This window comes from Aspergillus flavus, chromosome 3, assembly GCF_009017415.1.
Source record: "Aspergillus flavus chromosome 3, complete sequence".
NCBI lineage: Eukaryota > Fungi > Ascomycota > Eurotiomycetes > Eurotiales > Aspergillaceae > Aspergillus > Aspergillus flavus.
The window spans coordinates 3,914,465-3,933,147 of record NC_092407.1 but is presented as its reverse complement, the minus strand read 5'-3'; the positions used below and the strand labels follow the sequence as shown (position 1 = coordinate 3,933,147).

The 18,683-nt window shown below is 49.3% G+C and overlaps 3 protein-coding genes across 3 annotated transcripts; 1 reads left to right on the top strand and 2 right to left on the bottom strand.

Moving 5' to 3' along the window:
- Positions 1-73: 73 nt before the first annotated feature.
- Positions 74-2,238, bottom strand: F9C07_2282454 (uncharacterized protein). The gene has a single exon (XM_041285490.2). It carries the CDS (start codon positions 1,448-1,450, stop codon positions 482-484), a length of 969 nt encoding a protein of 322 aa, XP_041145096.1. The 5' UTR covers positions 1,451-2,238; the 3' UTR covers positions 74-481.
- A 93-nt stretch (positions 2,239-2,331) lies between these two features.
- On the top strand, positions 2,332-3,564 carry F9C07_7378 (mitotic checkpoint regulator, MAD2B-interacting-domain-containing protein; the record flags this gene model as incomplete). Its single annotated transcript, XM_041285494.1, has 1 exon — positions 2,332-3,564. The coding sequence occupies one exon, from the start codon at positions 2,332-2,334 to the stop codon at positions 3,562-3,564; it is 1,233 nt and encodes a 410-aa protein (XP_041145095.1).
- Positions 3,565-3,797: 233 nt separating this feature from the next.
- On the bottom strand, positions 3,798-18,539 carry F9C07_7377 (putative midasin; the record flags this gene model as incomplete). Its single annotated transcript, XM_041285489.1, has 1 exon — positions 3,798-18,539. One exon carries the CDS (start codon positions 18,537-18,539, stop codon positions 3,798-3,800), a length of 14,742 nt encoding a protein of 4,913 aa, XP_041145094.1.
- Between the last annotated feature and the right edge of the window lie 144 nt (positions 18,540-18,683).

Sequence of the window (18,683 nt, the reverse complement as noted above, 5' to 3'; positions counted from 1 at the left end):
GCTCTTTCTCTGGTATATATGACTAGAGAACGAAATAATAACCTTACATTGATCATATGCCCTGCACGGTTTCTACAGAACTGGATTAATACGGCACGGATGGTGTTAGGCCCTTTGTTGCGCCTGAAAGTCTTCTATGGCTCTTCAGTACACAAGACCATTAACAGTGTCGACATATTGGTTGCATTTTTAGAAGAATGCCATCCTGAAGATCCCTCCACGGGCACAACGGCGGTGGTTTCAAGATATTCTACTTTTGCGAAAAGATCCCTTGTGCCCTTAAAAATGAATGAAGATGATGAGGAGGAGGACTCCGATATCAAGATTCAGACTTATCTTATCAGTGAAGGTCGGGAGACCGGTGACAATAAACGTGACCCAAAAATCATACAAGCGTCCAATTCTCAATCAGGGTATCATATATAAACACAGAACGCCATCACAATGCAGATCTCAACACCAACCAATAGGGTATACCAGCTCACGACTGCTTCCCCTTCATCTCGCTCCACAAACGATCGATAATTTGAAAAACCTCCGTAACACTGCGCATAACCATCTCATCAATTCCCAAAGCCCCATACCGATGCTGAATCTTGTCCGGATGCCACCTCACTCGCTCGGCCTTCAAAACCGCCAACAAATCCTCCCCCGGCGCATGACGCATGAACTCCTCGACCGTCTCCCGACTCACGTCTCCCCTCTTCCCGGACTCAACCGGCCAAAAGATCAAATTCCTCAACTTAGTCCCCTCCCCGCCACCGCGACCACAATCACCAGTATCCCTAACCTGTTCAACAGCCCGATCAACCTCCCCCCAAGACCGCACATACTCCTCCCAAACCCGCCCCCAAGCCTTAACCCTTCTCCTCTCCTTCCCCCGTCTCAAACTCTCCTCCATAGCCCTCTCAAACCGCATCTTCTCCCTCATATCCTCCTCCCTCCTTTCATCCCGTCTCTTCTGCCTCGCTTTTTCAGCCCTCAACCGCTCCTGCTCAGCAAGCATCCCCTCCCGAGTACGCTCCCACATCTTTGTCCGCACGTAACTAGCATACTCCTCCTCATCCATTTGCTCCAACTCCCCATTAGGTCCCTTGGGTACATTCGGCACAGCATAATTGTGAATCGGCTGTCCATACACGGTCTCCCAGTACGAAGCGCCTTCATCGTCACCTAAAGCGTCGAAGAGAGATTCACGGAAGGCTGCATCGGCGTTGAGGCCTGGTTGTTGCTGGTCTGAGTGGATGGGGGTCGGTGAGGCTGAGCGCCGGCGATGATGCCGTTTGGATCTGTGGCGGTGGGAGGTGTGTCTGTGGCTGCTGTGATGATGTGTGGAGGCTGTATCGTCTCGTCGAGAACTGGACTTGGATTTTGAGGTTTTGAAGCGGAATTTGCCTGGTTTGGGTTGCTTGTCGGGGTCTTGGGTTGGGTTTGGTTCTAGGGGATCCATTGTTGTGGTTGTTAAGGTATAGGCGCGAGGATTAACTTATGGCATTATTCACTTGTTATTAGTAGGATAGTTTAAGGAAGAGAATGAAATAAAAGTCAGATGTAGAAGTGGAAGTTGCGACGAAGAATGTAATAAACATGAAGCGTTGAAATGTGAGGGTAAAAAGAGATGAGTAAGCGATCTTCTTATCTTATCTGATCATCGGTTCTTGGATTGGGCTGGCCTGGATGATGTCATTCTTGTCTGGGTTTGTTTTATGTGCCTTGTGCTTTTTTTTGTAATTAGTCTAGGCATCGGGAACTGAGATTGGCCTAGGTTGAATTGGGCTATGGGGACTTCGTGAATGACCATTGTGTAGCTAGTCTATGTCAGGAGATTGGAGTGGTTACATTCGTTACAGTTGTTCTCTTTTTCCTATTATGTCTTCAATTTCTTCGTCTGTCAGTTTTGTAATGCTAAGGTAATCTTATAAATTTACATCGTGACCATAAGCCATAGAGCTAACAAGCGGATGCAGTCACCAAGTATACAAGCGCAACCAAGATACCACTAACAAGCCCCTGGCTAGACAGTGGACACACTCGTCAAAGCAAATAGAAACTCATTTCAAAAATCAAACTCAAAAGCGTACCTAAATTATGAACCTCATTCTTAAATACAAACCCCATCCCAATGTCAACAGTATACTCCGTAAATCAGGGTTCCGGACCTCATCTCCATGATTAAATACAATGGCCCGTGCAGTACATTCAATACCGTAACAGAACCCAGATCTTCCTTCCGCCTTCATCGCCATCATCAATTAATTACTTACTTACATCCCATCAACCTCCAACCTCCACCCCATACCACCAACCCAACAGAAAACAGAAAATAAAAAGATGGCCCTAGTATCCTACAGCGACTCCGAAGGTTCCGACTCCGAACCCGAAACCACCACAAAACCAACCACCCAAACCACAACCACAAAACCTACCACCACCGCCGCCCCAAAGCCGAAACTTGTCGACAGCAGCAACCCGCGCAAGATCCGCGTCGCGCTCGATCTCAAACCCGAAGAGAAAAATGACAACGATGACGGGCCCGCGCGAAAGAAAGCAAAGATAGGCGGTGGTGGAGCGTTCGCGGGGTTCAATTCGTTTTTGCCTGCGCCGAAGAGGGCTGCTGCTCCCGCTGCGGCGGAGAAGAAGGGTTCTGTTGGGGCCGGGCGGAAGGTGTTTAGTTTGAAGACTGGCGCTACGCCGGGGTTTGATCGTGGGTTGGATGAGGAGAGTAGGAATGAGTGGGCTATGGAACAGGCGGGTTCGAGTACTCCTGGTGGTCGGGGAGATGATGATGATGGGACGATTCCTAAGGCTGGGAGTTTGAGGGATGATGGTGGTGAGGGTGGGTTGCAGATGAAGAAGCCGGAGGAGGTTAAGTTGAAGGGGAATCCGATGATGTTTAAGCCGTTGTCTGTTGCGCGGGGGACGCAGAAGAAGAGGAAGGTTGTTTCGTCGAAGCCGGTCGAGACTGCTGCAGAGGTTTCGCAAGGTGTGAAGGAGTCAGTTTCGGAACAGAGTAAGCCTGCTGCTTCTGCTTCTGCTCCTGTGCAGCCACCTGCGCCGAAACCGAAAGTGAGTCTTTTCTCGCTTGGGTCGAGTGAATTTGCGGCGAGTGTTGTTCCGGGACCTCAGGCGCAGAGCGCAACGTATGAGCCGTTGGTATATACTGCAGACACGGATGCGCCTGAGGCCGGTCCAGAGGTAGAGCGCGAGCCTCAGGTTCCAGCTGTGGCGTCGGAACCGGCAACGACGCAGACGTTGGATAATATCGCGGATGATCTGAATCTGTCGCGGTCTCAACGACGGCACCTGTTTGGTCGCAATGCGGACGCCTCGAAATCGCGGATCCTTCATTTCAACACAGACAAGGAGTACATTGCCAACCAGGAGATGGCGCATCAGACCGATATGGCGGCGCTTCAGCACAACCCGGTGCGTGCCATTGCTCCTGGAAAACACACGCTGCAACAGCTGGTCAATGCGGCAAGTTCTCAACGGGAAGCTTTGGAGGAGAGTTTTGCATCTGGACGAAGGAACAAGAAGGAGGCTGGGTCAAGGTATGGCTGGTAAAATATGCTTTCTTGTCTGTCAAATCGGATACCATCTTTGTATATGTACAAATCAATTTGCATGGAAAAATAGGAGTTCTGGATTTATGGGTACCACTCGGTTTTTTTAGAAGTAGTATGAAAGTAAATGAGATCTTAATTTTTATCAAATATTCACATATAAGATGACTATATACATGTAAGAAAAGGAAAGCTCTTTTATATAACCATACCAAAAACATCAATAGGTAATTTTTAGGAAGAAACATCAACAACCTCCGCAAACCATTGCTTCAACGCCGTGGCCAAAACAGCGGGTAACTCCCGAACGTCACGCACAACCAAATAGTAAGGGAACGGGAAACCTTCCAGATATCTCTTCATCTTCAACTTCATCTCTCCAGTACCACTCTCCGTATCAGGCTCGAAGCTTGCCTGAGTGAGATCCAAGATGGAGCTGCCCTTGACAGCATCGACAATAATGAACACAATCATGATACGTTCTTCCTGGGCCTGTCGCACAAGACGCTGGATAGTCTCATGGTCTTCACAAATACCATCGGAGATAATGAGCTCCAGTTGCCAAAGATCAGCATTGCCCGAACCAGGCGATTGCTTCCAGCGAGCTTCGCGGAACAGAGCGATCGAATCGGCGATCAACTTGCGAACGTTCGTACCTGTCTGCTGGTAGCTGAAGTGCTGGAACACCTGTGTGCCGGCCTCCGCAGAGAACGGCTTGCCGAATTCGTGTGCGACTCTGACGTGATCCTCGTTTCCGAACCCGAGGACACACAAGTCTCCAGCTTCAAGCATACTAAGACTCTTGGCGACGAGCGCAAGCGTTTCGAATGCCAATTGGCCACTTCCACTCTCTAACATAGACTTACTGTCGTCGACGGCAAGCATGATTTGGTAGTTGCGTTTCGAGGGGATTGACCGTCTCATCCAAATCTTGTCTCGCTTGTACTGCGAGGCAATGTATGGAATGATGCGCTTAATATTCAGTCGCTTGCCTGTCCGGAAATCGCCACGCAGCTTGGTTGCCATGGTCGGGGCTAAGATCAGACGCAACTGTTCAGTAAGCGAGAGTGACAGATCGTTGGTCACAGATTCGTAATGGGACCAGAGCCGTTGAGCCTCATCGCGAGGTGTAAGCGGAGGGAGTGAAGAAGATAGATGGATTGCCGCCAATTGTGCGTCTACCTCATCGAGTTCTTCAATGGCCTCCTGCTGGCCAGCGGCGTCAACCGTTCGCTCCTGGGTGTGCGAGCTGCCAGGGATCAGTGCACCGCCAGTTTGGTCTTTAGACTCGCTAGCGGCGTCCAGCTGCATCTCATCCTGCATCTTGTTTTCTAGGGTGTCCTGGGGCTCGTCAGAAGCGTCCGGCAAAGGTTCGTTGTCACCATGCTTGGCATCCGACTCGACACCCTTGTTTTGATCAAGAGCCTGTGTTTGCTCTTCATTAGCTTGACCAAGGGCCTGGGTATCGGCAACGTCATCTTGGTCTGCAAGATGCTCGAAATCGGCATCAGCCATGTCGGTATCCTGAGGCAACGGCTGATCTGACTCGCCCTCTTCCTGTTGGGAGGCCTCCATAATCTCCTTTTGCCGGCGATGCCACTGTTCGAGGATGTCGCCCATTTTCTTGAACGCCTGCAACTGTGGATCGTTGCGGTTGCCATCATCCCCGCCGCCTGCATCTCTATGCCGCTCGTTGTCTTCTCCTTCGTTGGCAGCACCGGTCTTTTGTTGTTTATCATCAGACTGGTCAGCTGAGCCACTTTCCTGCTCCGCATTTCCAGATGCGCCTTTGTCCATATTTTGATCTTGGTCCGCACCGAGTCCACCATTAACAGCCTCGCTTGGTGCCACTTCTTCGCCAGCCTCTTCGTTTTCATCACGTTGAGTTAAGAAATCATCCTGCTGAGCCTCTTCCGGCTCTTCTACCCCGGGCTCATTCGTCTCATCGGCTTCGGCCTCTTTCATTTCTTCATCTTCAGGCGCCACTTCTTCATCACCCTGGTCTCCCTCTTGCTCCTCTGCTGATTGATCCAGATCAGGGTTTTCAACATTCTCTTCCTCTTTTCCATCGAATGGCTGCTCATCTTCAGCAGGAGGAAGATCATCGTCGAGGCCATCATCGAGACCATCGTCACTCTCGTCTCCTTCATCTTTATCCATTTCATCGCCGTCAAGTTGCATCTCTTCTGGAAGGTCGAGAGCATCTTGTTCCTTGGCATGAGGATCCGTGACATCCATCTCCTCGCGCCCAACAGCCTCGCCTTCATCGTCTGGAGCTTCTTCTTCCTCTTCTTCTTCCTCCTCCTGATCTTCTTCGTTCTTGCCCTCTCCCTTTTCTCCTTCCTTCTCCTTGCGTTCTTGCGCAGCGGTTTGCTCATCGGACTCAGACTGCCCCTTGCCTTCTTGATTCTCGGTCTCCTTCTGCTCTTCATCGTGGGCACCATCCCACATCTTTTCATCAACTGCAGTTTCCTCAAGATCGTCAACACTGCCTACTTCCTCATCAATATTGTCATCCTCTTCGTCACCGCTTGCGTCCTCTTCATCATCCTCTTTCTTGTGTTCGCCTGTCTCTCCAATTAATTCTTCTTGATCCATGTTCACTGCGTCTCCTGATTCATCCATATCCTCGTTAGGCTCCTCAGTCTGTTCCTGTTGAGCTAGCTCCGACAGGTCTTCATCATCACCAATATCGTTACTGATATCTTCGGCTCCTTGTCCTTCGCCGAGACCCGTTCCACTCTCCAGCTTGCCAGATTTGCTTTCTTCCGTCGACGCCTCTGCGGGAGTACAGAAACCCTCAGATGCGATCTGAGTGAATGACTTGGCCAGCAAATAGGACATTTTGCATGTCTCGCGGTGAACGGTCAGGTAGCGATCGACGAGATCCTTACAAATGTTGCGATACTTGTTCATGATAGGCAACAAGCTTGCGACCAATGCGACAGCAGGAGCGAGACCGGAGTTCGAGCGTGTCTTGAGGCCTTGTAACTTATCCAGGACAGACTCCAAGGAGCTTGTGATATCGGGCAAATGAACAGCCTTCAAAGCCCTGGAGAAAAACTCGTCGCTCCGTGACAATGAGCCCGGGGATACGATCAGTGATGGCACCTCCTTCAGCTTCTGAAGGCTGATGAGGATCTTGTCAATGGCTGTGAGCAGGCTGCCATCGAACTCCTCAATAGCGAGAGTATTCTTAGGCTGCAACGCCTCAGCTTGCTCAACATTAATGTGGGCCCAGGGAGTTATCTGCATCAGGACGAATGACAGGTCAGGTCGTCCTTCGGCCCAGCCCGTAAGGTCAGTGTTCAGCTTATCGAAGGAGAAAGATGCTTCCTTCAGTGTGTCTACATGCAGCTGTGAAGTTACGCCATGGGGTAACTCTGGAAGACTGTCCAGTGACTTTTGCAGCATGGTGAAGACTTCTCTCCAGGAGCGAAGGCCATCCACAATATTTGACGAGTTGACGCCGGAGAATTTGGAGTGGAGTTCCACAACTGTCATGGCGAGGCCAAGTATAGGGGTCAACCAGGCTACAGCTCTTGCCGTAACCCGAACCTCATTCGAGAATTGGGGGCGTGACTTAAGGACCAAGGTAGGGTTAGATTTCCAAAGGTTCGAAATCTTGACGAGTGTTGACTGAAGAGATTCTACGCTAGACATCGCTGGAGATATCGCTGCTCGTTGTTTCCTGACCAGATGCAACAAATGCTCAACGGATCCTGAGCTTCTTGAAACTTCGACATTGCTGAGGTCTTCCGAGTAATCGTGCGCCGCTTGGCGAACACGAGGAAGGATATCCAAGAATCTGTGGAAATAGAGATCGGAACTTCTGACGACAGTGGTTGTTACAGAACCAACCTCAAGAGCTGGGCTGCTAGCAAGAACTTGTGCAACAGATGCTTGTGTTTCAATCAAGCTAGTGCTAGCATTACGCTTGACACCCATCTCTAGCAGCCGCCGGAGGGTATCGGCATAGAAGCGGCGCTTTTGAACCTTGAGATGTTGAACATCATCTTTGTTTTCCTCGGTCAATGTCTTCGGTGTTTGTGATCGGAACTCCTTGATGCTTTCCAAGAAGTACTTCATGAAGCCGTCGAGATCTTCCGAAACGTCAAACTCCGTCGAGATCGACACATACATGTGAGTCATGTTGCTGACAGTGCCATCAGGATCCCTGAACCGGGGCGGCCTGCTCTGCCAGATCTTGTTTTCCTTTTGGCACAAGGCAAGCGCTTCTGGGAAACTTGCTGAAGGCAGAATCAATGCTTGGTCAATGGAGCCAGGCTCCTCACTGTCATCTGGCATATCTTGTTCCAAGATATGCTGGACAGGCTGAGCCAAGATCTCTCGGTATTTCCGGACAAGTTTGAACAGTTTATGGTGCGATCTTTTTGCACTTTCTCGGAGCGCCACAATATTAGTATCCTTCCAACTAGCCAGCTGGATTTGTTCCTTGATGTCTTTTTCGAGCGTAGATCTCCGCTCCTTGAGTAGCTTGTGCACCGGTGGCTCGAACTGTGTGTAATGCTGCATAAAGTTGTCTAGCGCGAACACTAGTTGCTTCAGGCAAGGGAAGTCCTGAACGTAAAGCGACAGCAGAGACCGGAAGTTCTTGACGAACTGCAGGCGTTCGCTGTACTGACCCAAGGTGGTCGAGCGGAAGAAGTTCTCTAGTGTGGCGATCACTTCTTGAGTATGTTCACTCAGGTCCGTTTGACCAGATTCTGCCAACTGGACAGGAGCTCCAATGATGGCTTCGTAAGCCACAAACCACCATTGGCTCACATCCTGGACACATTTTTCTTTCTCGAGATCCAGAAGCCTTGCCCAGGTCGACAATTCGAGACGTCGCCAGTTAATGATCAAGTTCGTGATCTCGTCGTAGACACCAGCAGCTGAGTACTCTTTGCTTGCAACAAGCTGCCACTCATGAACAAGGCTATGAAGCTTTTCGACCTTGGTGAGGAATTTTGCAACAGGCTCAGCATGCTTGAATTGGAGTATTTCCTTGCAGCAAAGGATGACATCTGCAAGGACTGCATGTTCAGGCCAAGCGCTCTGGATCTGCAGGAAGCGTGCTTCTGTTGCCACTGTTAGGGATACAAGCTTTCTGCCTTCATCAGGATTTGCGTCCACATAGAAGTTGTACGTGTTCCTGGAATCATTTTCCTTGTTTACGGCATCCTCCAGCAACAAAAGAACACCAGAGAGCTGATCCCTAGGATGCACCTGTGGTACAGAAGAACCGCCCTCGGACCACAGCGAGGCCAGCAGCTGAGCAGACTGCTTCACATAGGTTGTCAGGACTCGCCCAGGGTTTTCTGGTTGGAAAAGCTTTGCGTGAAGTGAAGCAAGTCGAATCGAAATATTCTTGGGATCAAGACGAGTTGGCTTTCTACCATCATCAACGGTCTCCTCCTCATAAGTAGGGAAGAGCTCACGCAGCTCATTCTCGTCAATCTCCTCGCTGTCTTCCCAGGATCCTCGGTATTGGTAAAGACTAGCTTTCTTTGCCTCTTCTTCCTGATCTTCCCGTAGCTTCGCTTTCCATAACCCGTGGAACTGTTGGAACAGGCGGCTAAGAGCACTGCGCCCAACCTGGGTGTGAATAATTCCCGGGTCTGCATTTTCGGCCACTCTCAACGATGAAAGTTCGTGGAACCACATATCAATTGCATGCCTTGGGTCTATATTCGAGTTCTGATGGTACAGATCCGAGAGAGGGTGATGAACGCCTCCAAGGAATGGGGTGCTTCCACTGATTGCCTCCACTGCCTGTACATAGCTAGACTGCTGCGATCTTCCAGACATTAGGTAAAGTCCAAGGTCCAGGAGCTGAAGAAAGCGAACAACAGAAACAACTATGTCATCGTATGATCTATAGTGGGTGCTGAGACGTCGACTTAATTGGCGAATATTATCACGGAGTAGATTCACCAGACTCTGAGATTCTGACAAATCCTGGCTCGTTGCGCCAAGAATGTCTTTAGGCAGCCTTTCAAGGACCGATTTTATCACACTGGTAAATTCGCCGTGGAGGATGCTCAGCTCAGAGACTTGAGGTCGGGTAACAGATGAAGGGGGAGGAGCAGAGCCAAGGTCACGCAATTCACCTTGAATAAGGTCATGCCGGATGTTCGAGGTCTGGCCAGAAAATACACGTTCGAATGAAGTGATGGCGTTAGCCTTATCGGTAAGTTCCAAAGAACGTTGGCTATGTCTTTGCCTTTGGACAACTAGCCCCAGCGATGGATCAAATGGCTTGTCTGGGACATAAAGTCGCAGGAGAATGGCAGCCAATTGAACTACAGCTGCTCCAGTGTCCTGAATCGACTTGTCGTTATTTTGTACTGGGTTAGTTGCCAACGACGCAACGAGGCTTGGAAGTGATTGTTCTGCAAAGGTTTTGAAGTAATGATCGCTTGGGAGACTCTTTTCTAAGCGGATATTCAGCAACCCAGGATTGGCGCAGTAGCCTTGCTCTTCAACAGTGCGGAGAATAGTAACCAGTTTCTCCATAGATTGAGGTTCAAAGAATTCCTTATGGGCGAGGACTAGCTCCATAGTTAGTGTCGACGATACCTGTCTCAGCACTTTGTGCTGATCCATAGCAATCTCCCAAGAAGATAGAGCCAACGCCTTAGAAAGAGTTTGCTTTTCCACCTCCAAAGAGTCCATCTGGCCCAGGATTGTAACGCCAACATTTGTCAGTTTTTCGAGAAGTGAGAGAGAAAAGGTGCCACTAATGGCTGAGCCGAATGTCGATGAACGTTCAGACCCGGAATATAAAGCAAGTCTGTGGAGGATCTCAGGAACTTGTGTCTGGAAGGCCGACACATTCAATGGTCGTGCGTCACGGCCAGCTAGTAACGGTAAGATGGACTTTATCACATTGTCACCTGCTTTGTTGTTATGCTTGAGCGTGAAAATGTCATGGTACTGGCACAATGTTTCGAATTCGTTGGAGAAGTATGGGGCTGCGGTTATATCAGAGCGTTGTACAACGCTTGCCAGCTCGCTGACTGTCTGTCTGAGATTCTGTACTAGTTGCCCTTCATCGGCACCATGCAAGACAATGGATTGTTGAGCGTTGACCAGGGAGCTGCGCATTTGACTTAACTGAGATAAATCAAGATGAGTCTTGGTCGCGATGTTTGTGAATTCAGAAGCCACACTTTCCAAGTCTAGGATCGACTTCAGTTGACCTCCAGTTGCAGGGGTTGCGGGTCTCCACGACTCCCAGAGTCTTTGCATACTGAGGCCCGTTTTCAAAGCCCAGCTCTCTTGGAATCGACTCAGCGCTTGAGACAGAGCAACAGCTAATTGTTTTAGGGGTTCGAAAGAGCTTGATAACGCAGCGCACAGCTCTCTACCAATCTGAAGATAGACCTGAAACTCGCCCTCGTCGATGTCCCTCGCCGCAGTCAGTCTGAAAATGTCCATGCAGAAGTTGAGGACAGTTCGAAGAGCGTTAGCTAAGTGAGGGTTCTGAAGAGTATCCTGATCGAGATTCTGAATTATATCGTACATCGCCTGGCCACAGTCAGATAGGAAAGAACCAATTGGTTGTGTTGCATCCTTCATCAATGAAGGTATCCGTGTCGATGCTAAAGAACGCTCTAAGCGACTCATCTGGCTGGGTTTGAGAAGCTTCCCGGACTCATCCGCCTGCAATAAACCCTGCTTTAGAAGTTGTAGGTCAAGCTTAGACTCCTGTAGATGTGCCAGGGTCACCAGCGAAGTATAGGGCACCTCGCTGCCCAATAATGAAACCAGCGGCTCGTTCACGAGGGGATGAAGGGGTTGCGAAGGGCCTTGAATAGCGAAGGAAGCACGGCTCAACTCAATGGTCTTCTTAGTACATTCGATGGGTTTCCAGTGCGAGTTTCCATGAATGACCGATACATATCGATGCATTGCCGATGAAACAATATCTCCCACTGATTTACCGTGATAAGGTAAGAAGTACTTTAATGATTGTTGTAAGTAGGCAAGGTCCATGACTGAAAGATGATCTAGGCAAATTTCACAGAGGAGCCTTGAGACATCATTGGCACTCGCCGATGGGTCGAGATTCCAAAGAGGCCGGAGACGGTATAAGAAGGACTCGCAGGTGTAGGCAGGCGCAGACGTGGCAACTGTAGTCTCGTCTTCCTGTGGCAAGAAGCATATTTCAACACAACGATTCCGCATTGCGCGGGACAATTCCCCATGGCGAGAGTCCATCGTAAGGAAAAGCCTGAAGTTCGGGTGTGGTGTGATGATGCGGGCTGATCCATCCTCAGTGCGCTGTTCATTCAGTATAAGAGCTCCATTTGGTTCTGTGAGAGAGTTCAGTCTGTCAAGAACAGACGGGTTGCACAGATTTGCATTGTCCAGGATAACCCAGTAGCCATGCTGTACAGCTTGAGTGAGGACTCCTTCCGTCCACTCGAAGCCAACTTTCATTCTATCCGACTGCTTTGTTGTTTCGAGCAAATCCTGGGCTCGGAGAAGCATATCATCAAAAGCAGTCTGTGGGTACGTCTGGCTTAACATGGTAAGGAATGTACAGATATTTTCAAGAGAGGCATCCGGGCTCTGCAGATTTTCGTATATCTCCAATGCAATCGGGGTCTCATATAGAGCTGTTCCTGCTGAATTCATGGAAAGTATCTGTTGTTGAAGGAACAGCGAAACATCATGGACGAGAGACGAAACCTCTCTTCGATAGTCGATTTGTTCAAAGCCACCGATCAGATCCATTGTATCGGTATCAGCACTGAGAGCTAACTCGATTAAGCTTGCACCGTTCACAGCTGCGAGTTTTCTGATCAGGGTGGTCTTTCCACATCCAGACGGTCCCACCAAAATACTGGGCCACGACTGCTCTATGCACAGCATAAGGGACTCGAGGATGCTGAGGTCTCGTGGGAGTATTCTTATCTGTGATTGTTGGGTTCGTTGGAGGTATAGATCTCTCTGCATGATACCAAGCCCAACTTGCATGTATTCTGGCGTAAGGTTATGGTAATAGCTCTTGTTGGGCGCGGGGACTTCGCTGAAGACTTGCTTATACAGGCGAGTGACCAAATCTCGATCATCCTGAGAGCGGAATCTCTGAGATATAATCACATCAAGGAAGCTATTGGCGGACACCTGTAGGGTCCCACGGTCTGCCAGCTGAAGCCATCTTTGAATGTCTCGCAAGTTAACTTCCCATGGACCACCTACAGCCCCTAATCGGCGTTCATGGGTAATGGCTTTGTTCAACAACGACACGAAGTCAACTAGCCTGTTTGTCTGCCAAGATGGGCTTCCAGGGAAGAGCTTTGCACATATTCTTTTCAGATCGGTGTCGGTAAAGCTGTCAGCATAAACGACTGTAAATCTGTTAACGAATGAGGCAGGAAGGCCTTTTCTGCCACCACCTTGGTGATGTGGGTTTTGTGCGGCAAAGAGGACAAAGTCCGGGTGTCTCTTGAATGATTGATCTAGTTCAGCAATATAAACCGTTTGACGATGATCCAAACACGCATTCAAACCCTCAAGAACGGATTGGGATGCCAAGTTCATCTCATCTAACAGAACCCAATCACCGCGTTGCATTGCTTGCAAGAAAGGAGCATCTCGCCAAGTGAATTGGCCGACATCACCTCCTTCAACAGGGACGTCGGAGCCAAAGAGGTCTGTGAGGTCTGTCTGTTCCGAAAGGTTGATACGTGTCAGAGGCTTTCCGAGTGCCTTGGCAAGGGCAGTCACGAGTGTAGTTTTGCCGACACCGGGGCTTCCTTCAAGCAGGATAGGTTTGGAGAGTTGTAAGCCACGAGCAATTCTGACTGAGTTAGCTATCGTGGTGGGTGCATCCAGGATGAATTGAGGATCTGGCTCTGTGCTGCCGTTAATTTCAAGGGCAAATGGTCCTACGCGTAGAGCACCGTTTTCGATCTCAATTGTCGACTTTTGCAGGTAAATAGATGAAGCATCGACATCAAAAAGTTCATGGAGCTTATCAAGACACAGTCGACGATTTCCCTGGAGATCATGGAGCGCTGTCGCAAGCATTGCTGCTGGGTTCGCACCCAAAGTGTCTATAAACACCATAGCAGCACCCTGCACTACTGCGAATAGAGGATCCGCAGTTCGGCACTTGTTGACAAACTCAACCCAGGCGAGAAGATCACGAAGGGAGAGAGATGTAGTGGAGGAGTTTTGGAAGGTACACTTGAACCACTTGGCAAACTCTAGCATTGCTTTGGTAATATGCTCCGAATTCAGCTCAAGCTTTCTCTGGAGGATAGGAAGAATATCCTCATCTTCAGAGAGTTGAGGGGCCCATATTTCAGTCATTCGATTACGAAGAGCAGCTGAGAGTTCGCGTTTCCCATAATCACCACCAGGATTCATTGTAGACAGAAATTGGAATCCAGCGTCAGCAACTACCATGGAGTTGATTGGACCCTTCTCGGCAAGCAGAATGGACCTATGAGGCTCTAAAACACTGTTAAGTCTTTCCAATACTGAGTCGTCGGCAAGGGAGATTTCGTCCAGAAGGAAGTATTGTCCAGTCTTCATGGCGGTTATCAGGCTCCCATCTGACCATTCGAAGAGAGCATTCAAACGAGCAATGTTCGTTTGGATCCTCTGGACAAGTTCTGAATCGCAGGCTTGTAATTGGTCAGCAGTAAGTGTACCGAACACCTGCCTCATTTCTTCCAATGGTCGCGACGGTTCAGTTTCATTAAGAACTGCTTGAAGGTCACTCAATAACTGATGTTCAATAGCTCCCCTGTTCCTCACTGGCCGTTGAGCACCAATGAGATCACCTGTTTCAAGATTCACATGGGCGTTTACAATGAGTAGCTGTCTTTTATAGGCTTCTGCGACTGCTTGACAAAGCTGTGTCTTTCCACAGCCGGTTTCTCCCACCAGTAGAACTGGTTCATTGTTCTCGAGTGCAACGGACACCAAGATGAACAATCTCCTCATTGCTTTTGTCCAGACTACCCCGGCGGGGAGGTGAGGCGCACGCTTCTCCAACTCGGAAGCACTGTACACTACATCTTCATCTATACGAACTCTCATGACCTCTTCGATTACACCCTTCACAGCAGCCCTTTCCTGTGGGTTCCTGACTCGCTCTGCAAGCAACATAAAACCGTTTATTGCTAACTGCTCGCGATCATCTGCTCGTCGGAGAGCCCATCTGAAGAGATCACGTAGAGTAGCAAAACTGTTTTTCTGCTCAAAGAGTCTGTTGGCTTGACGCAGTAGAGATAGCTTCCGGTAGACAGACACTATCCTAGCACAGAATGAAGGTGCAATCTGTGAGCGTTCCTTGAGGATGAATTCCAACTCACTCTCTGGAATATCATCAAAGTGCAGCTCAAGAAAACGATTCCGGAAAGCCCGGGACAGAACTTTACGACCACCATAAAGACCAGCTGGATTTTGTGTCGCAAACAGCATGAAATTTGGATGTGGGTGGACGACTTCCTGGGTCTCTGGTATGAAGAGTTCGCGATTATCATCTAGAAGTCGATTCAATGCTTCAAGGACGTCCGACGGTGCCAAGTTGAGTTCATCGAGTACAATCCAATATCCATTTCTGAGTGCCTCCACGAGAACACCTTCCTGATAGCGAAGAGTGCCGTCATCGCTGGACACATAGGAGCCTAGGTATTCTTGAAGGTCTGTGTGCTCGTGATTGTTGATACGAACAAATTTGTTTCCAGAAACCTTGGCTAGGTATTCAATCATGCTCGTCTTTCCAGCAGAAGTGGGACCCTGCAGCAATATAGGGAAACGACGTGTTGAACTTGCTCTGACGAGGTTCTTGAGGTTTTTCTCTATAAAAGGCGTTATGATGTAATGTGGTTGCTCCTCTGGAACCAGGTGCCCACGTCGCATCCAGTAATGCTTGAACTGGACATAGTCATAGCCATCGGTGGGAGGTTTAGGGGTCTGGCCGAGAAGTGCTCTAGCGTTCTTTGCATTACTGAAGAGGTGTCTCTCAAGGAGCGGCAACAGCAGTCTCTCGGACTCTTGGCTCAAAACCGTCAGGAAGCTCATGGAGAATCCTTCGAAAACTGCTCGGCGTAGGCCATAGACATGCGCATGGTCAATGACATAGATAAGGGCACGAACAAGAGTTCTTATACTAAAGTGTGGACGTTGTCCAGCCCCATCTGTAAGCTTGTTTTCGTTGCTGAGTTTCTTCGTTTCTAGATAAAGTTGCGCAAGATCTGGCGCGATTCTCATGTCACCCAAGGTCAAATCACCAAGATATTTCTGGATCAGAGCAAGTAGATCGTCCCGGTCACTATCTGGGGAGTGTACATAAAGTTCAGTAAACCGAGAGCGAAGGCCGGGAGGGAGATCCTTTTTTCCTGCATCTGTAGCAGGGTTCATAGCGCCAAATATGCGAAAGTCCGGATGCCCAAATACCCTTTCAACATCGCCAGCCTCGGAAAGCAGGACGGATGGTGAGCCTTCGGTACCATGATGCAGAAGACTAGCGATGTTCTCAAGAGTGTCCGGTGAGGCCAGGTTAATCTCATCAAGGAGGACCCATTCGCCATTTCGTAACGCCCTAACAATCTTTCCCTGTACAAAAGCGAAGGCAAATTTGGCATCGCCCTGAGCCACCTGAGCCTCGAAGTCATTCAATTGTCCTGCGAACCTTTCCCATCTCTGCCGCAAATGCTGGTACTTGGGCGAGTCCAGCTTCCTTTTCTTCGTGGGTTGCTCCTCGCCTTCTTGGGAGGGTCCGTTACTGGATTTAAAGACGCCATCGGCTAACCGAACAGCTTCATGCCAAAGATGTACCAGCCGTGCCCAGTTTCCTGCAGCGACGCTTTTTGCAACGGACGACAGAAATTTCTGGTTCTTCTTTGCTGAGAACGTCAACTCAAACACAGCATTGAATTCGTCAAGCATAGGTACTGCCATTGTACGGATATTAACAGGCTTGAAACCACCTAGTAAATCACTACTTTCACTCTGTTGCGACAAATTCACCACCGTGAGCTTCTGACGCATTAGGGTAGCAAGCTGCTGAATCACTGTTGTCTTTCCAATACCCGTCTCTCCGACAAGGAGCATAGGCTCCGCCATTTGTATGGCAGCTGCAGCCTGTTCCATAAGCTTTAACGCAGCTCTAGTTGAAGCAAAACGCGTTGATGACCTAGAAACTGACCCGCTGGGTACCTTAATCTTTCGACAGACTTCTCTGCCAAGCACTAGGTTATTACCTTGATCGGAATATGCGGGAACTCGTTCGCTGAGGCAGAACTGTGCTCGCTGTGGTGATATCTGAAGCGCTTCTGCGGCAACTAGAGCAAGCGACTCTGCCAATGATCTTTCTGGGATGTAGCTGAGGAATATGTCCACAACATCCAAGAAAATTTCATCCTCAGCTCCTTCCGGCATAGCTTCATAACCAGTCTTAGCTCCCAGACGCTGCAGTCGCCTATGCATCCGGCTACAGAGTTTGATAAGGTCACGAAGACCTGGGGTCCGGCCTTGAGAGCCCTTGATCGCGAGGCTTCCGTGGAAGGAAGAGCAAAGCCTTTGATAAACATTCATGATAGTCGGAACCCGCGACTCGAGGATTGGAAATTTTTGCGTAATGACCTCTTGGATTTCGTCGATTGAAAGGGGTTCGATGTGTACCCTCTGCCACAATCTACTTCCCAGAATTGTTGTGCTTGGAGCAACTTCTTCACCTGCGATATTATATGATGACTTCATGGTTGCAATGATCTTGAACCCCTCGGCGCACTTTATCCGCTCTTTTCTACTTGCTATAGTCAACTCTCCTTTCTCGATGATGGGCAAGATAAGACCAATAACTTCAGAAGGTGCACGGTCCAAATCCTCGATTAGAATCCATCGGCCTTCCCTTGCTGCTTTAGTTAAAACACCTGGTTGCCATGCAAATGAGCCAGTGGCAGGGGACGTTGAGTACATCCCAAGAAGACTCTTAGCATCCGTCTGCTCATTTAAATGTAAGGTGACCATAGATTCAGACTGGCCCATGGTTGCGGCAACGTCATTGACCAAAGAAGTCTTGCCAGAATTCGGCAAACCAACCAACAGCAGAGGATTCGAGGTAGTCAAAGCCGTCGCGATCCTACGAAGATTTCTCACAGCGGTGGGCGCTTTCACAATTGAAGATGCAGGTGTTGACATCTCATTTAGTCGGGGAATAAGAACACCGCAGACTTCAGCGGTCCGGGGGGTGAAGTATTCCCGGAGCTTCTCGACTTGTGATAGACTGTCCTCAATCAACCGATCTGACCGTGCAATCCGTGCCTGTTTCTCCAGAGTACCCCACCGACGCTCTTCCCACAAACCAAGGCAGCGATAGTCGATCACGATCCCCTCCCATTCACCTTCAACAACGTCAGTTCCAATATACGTCTGAACCATTTTCTCGGTGGCAGCATCCGCTGCGTGCATATACAAGGCAAAGCATCGAATCGCAAGATACCGTATAGAGTGGTCTGAATGTTGAAAGAGGGATTGAAGGCGTGACGGCGATATGGTACTCGAGAAAGTCTCTAAGTCATATGAGAGAAGTCTGAAGACCGACAATAATAGGGTGCGAAGAGTAGTATCGTCTAATTGCAGAAGCATTGCCTCGTCAGTTGCAGCCAAAGCGGATAGAGGTCCAGCCCGAGAACTAGCATATTGGCTTGCGAACGAAGCAAGAAATGGCGCAAACGGTAGGATTCGTGAAAAAGCGGAGATAATGTCGACTTGGTTGTTATGAAAGTCTGAAGCAAGCCATCTTGCTGCCAGATCCACAAAAATCGGCTCATACAGGCAGAAAAAGCCTTCTGTACATTTTGATCGCAATGCACCAACCGCGAGCGCATTGAGGTACTGAGTCCCGGAAGATGTGCGAATGAGTTCCGCTACCTCATTCGGAAGTTGCTCAAAGAGCTGGGACTCTTCAAGAGCCCTCTCATAGGCAGGTCTGGTCTCCATGCTCAACCCTACCTCCAGAGGAACTCTTATAATGAGTTAGAGAGAGAAGGAAATTATCGATGCCGATAACAGTAACTTTTTTTTCCAAGCCGTTTTCTGCCGCTAAATGTGGCGCAGCCCCACATTTAGTGTTCTCACCGCCTT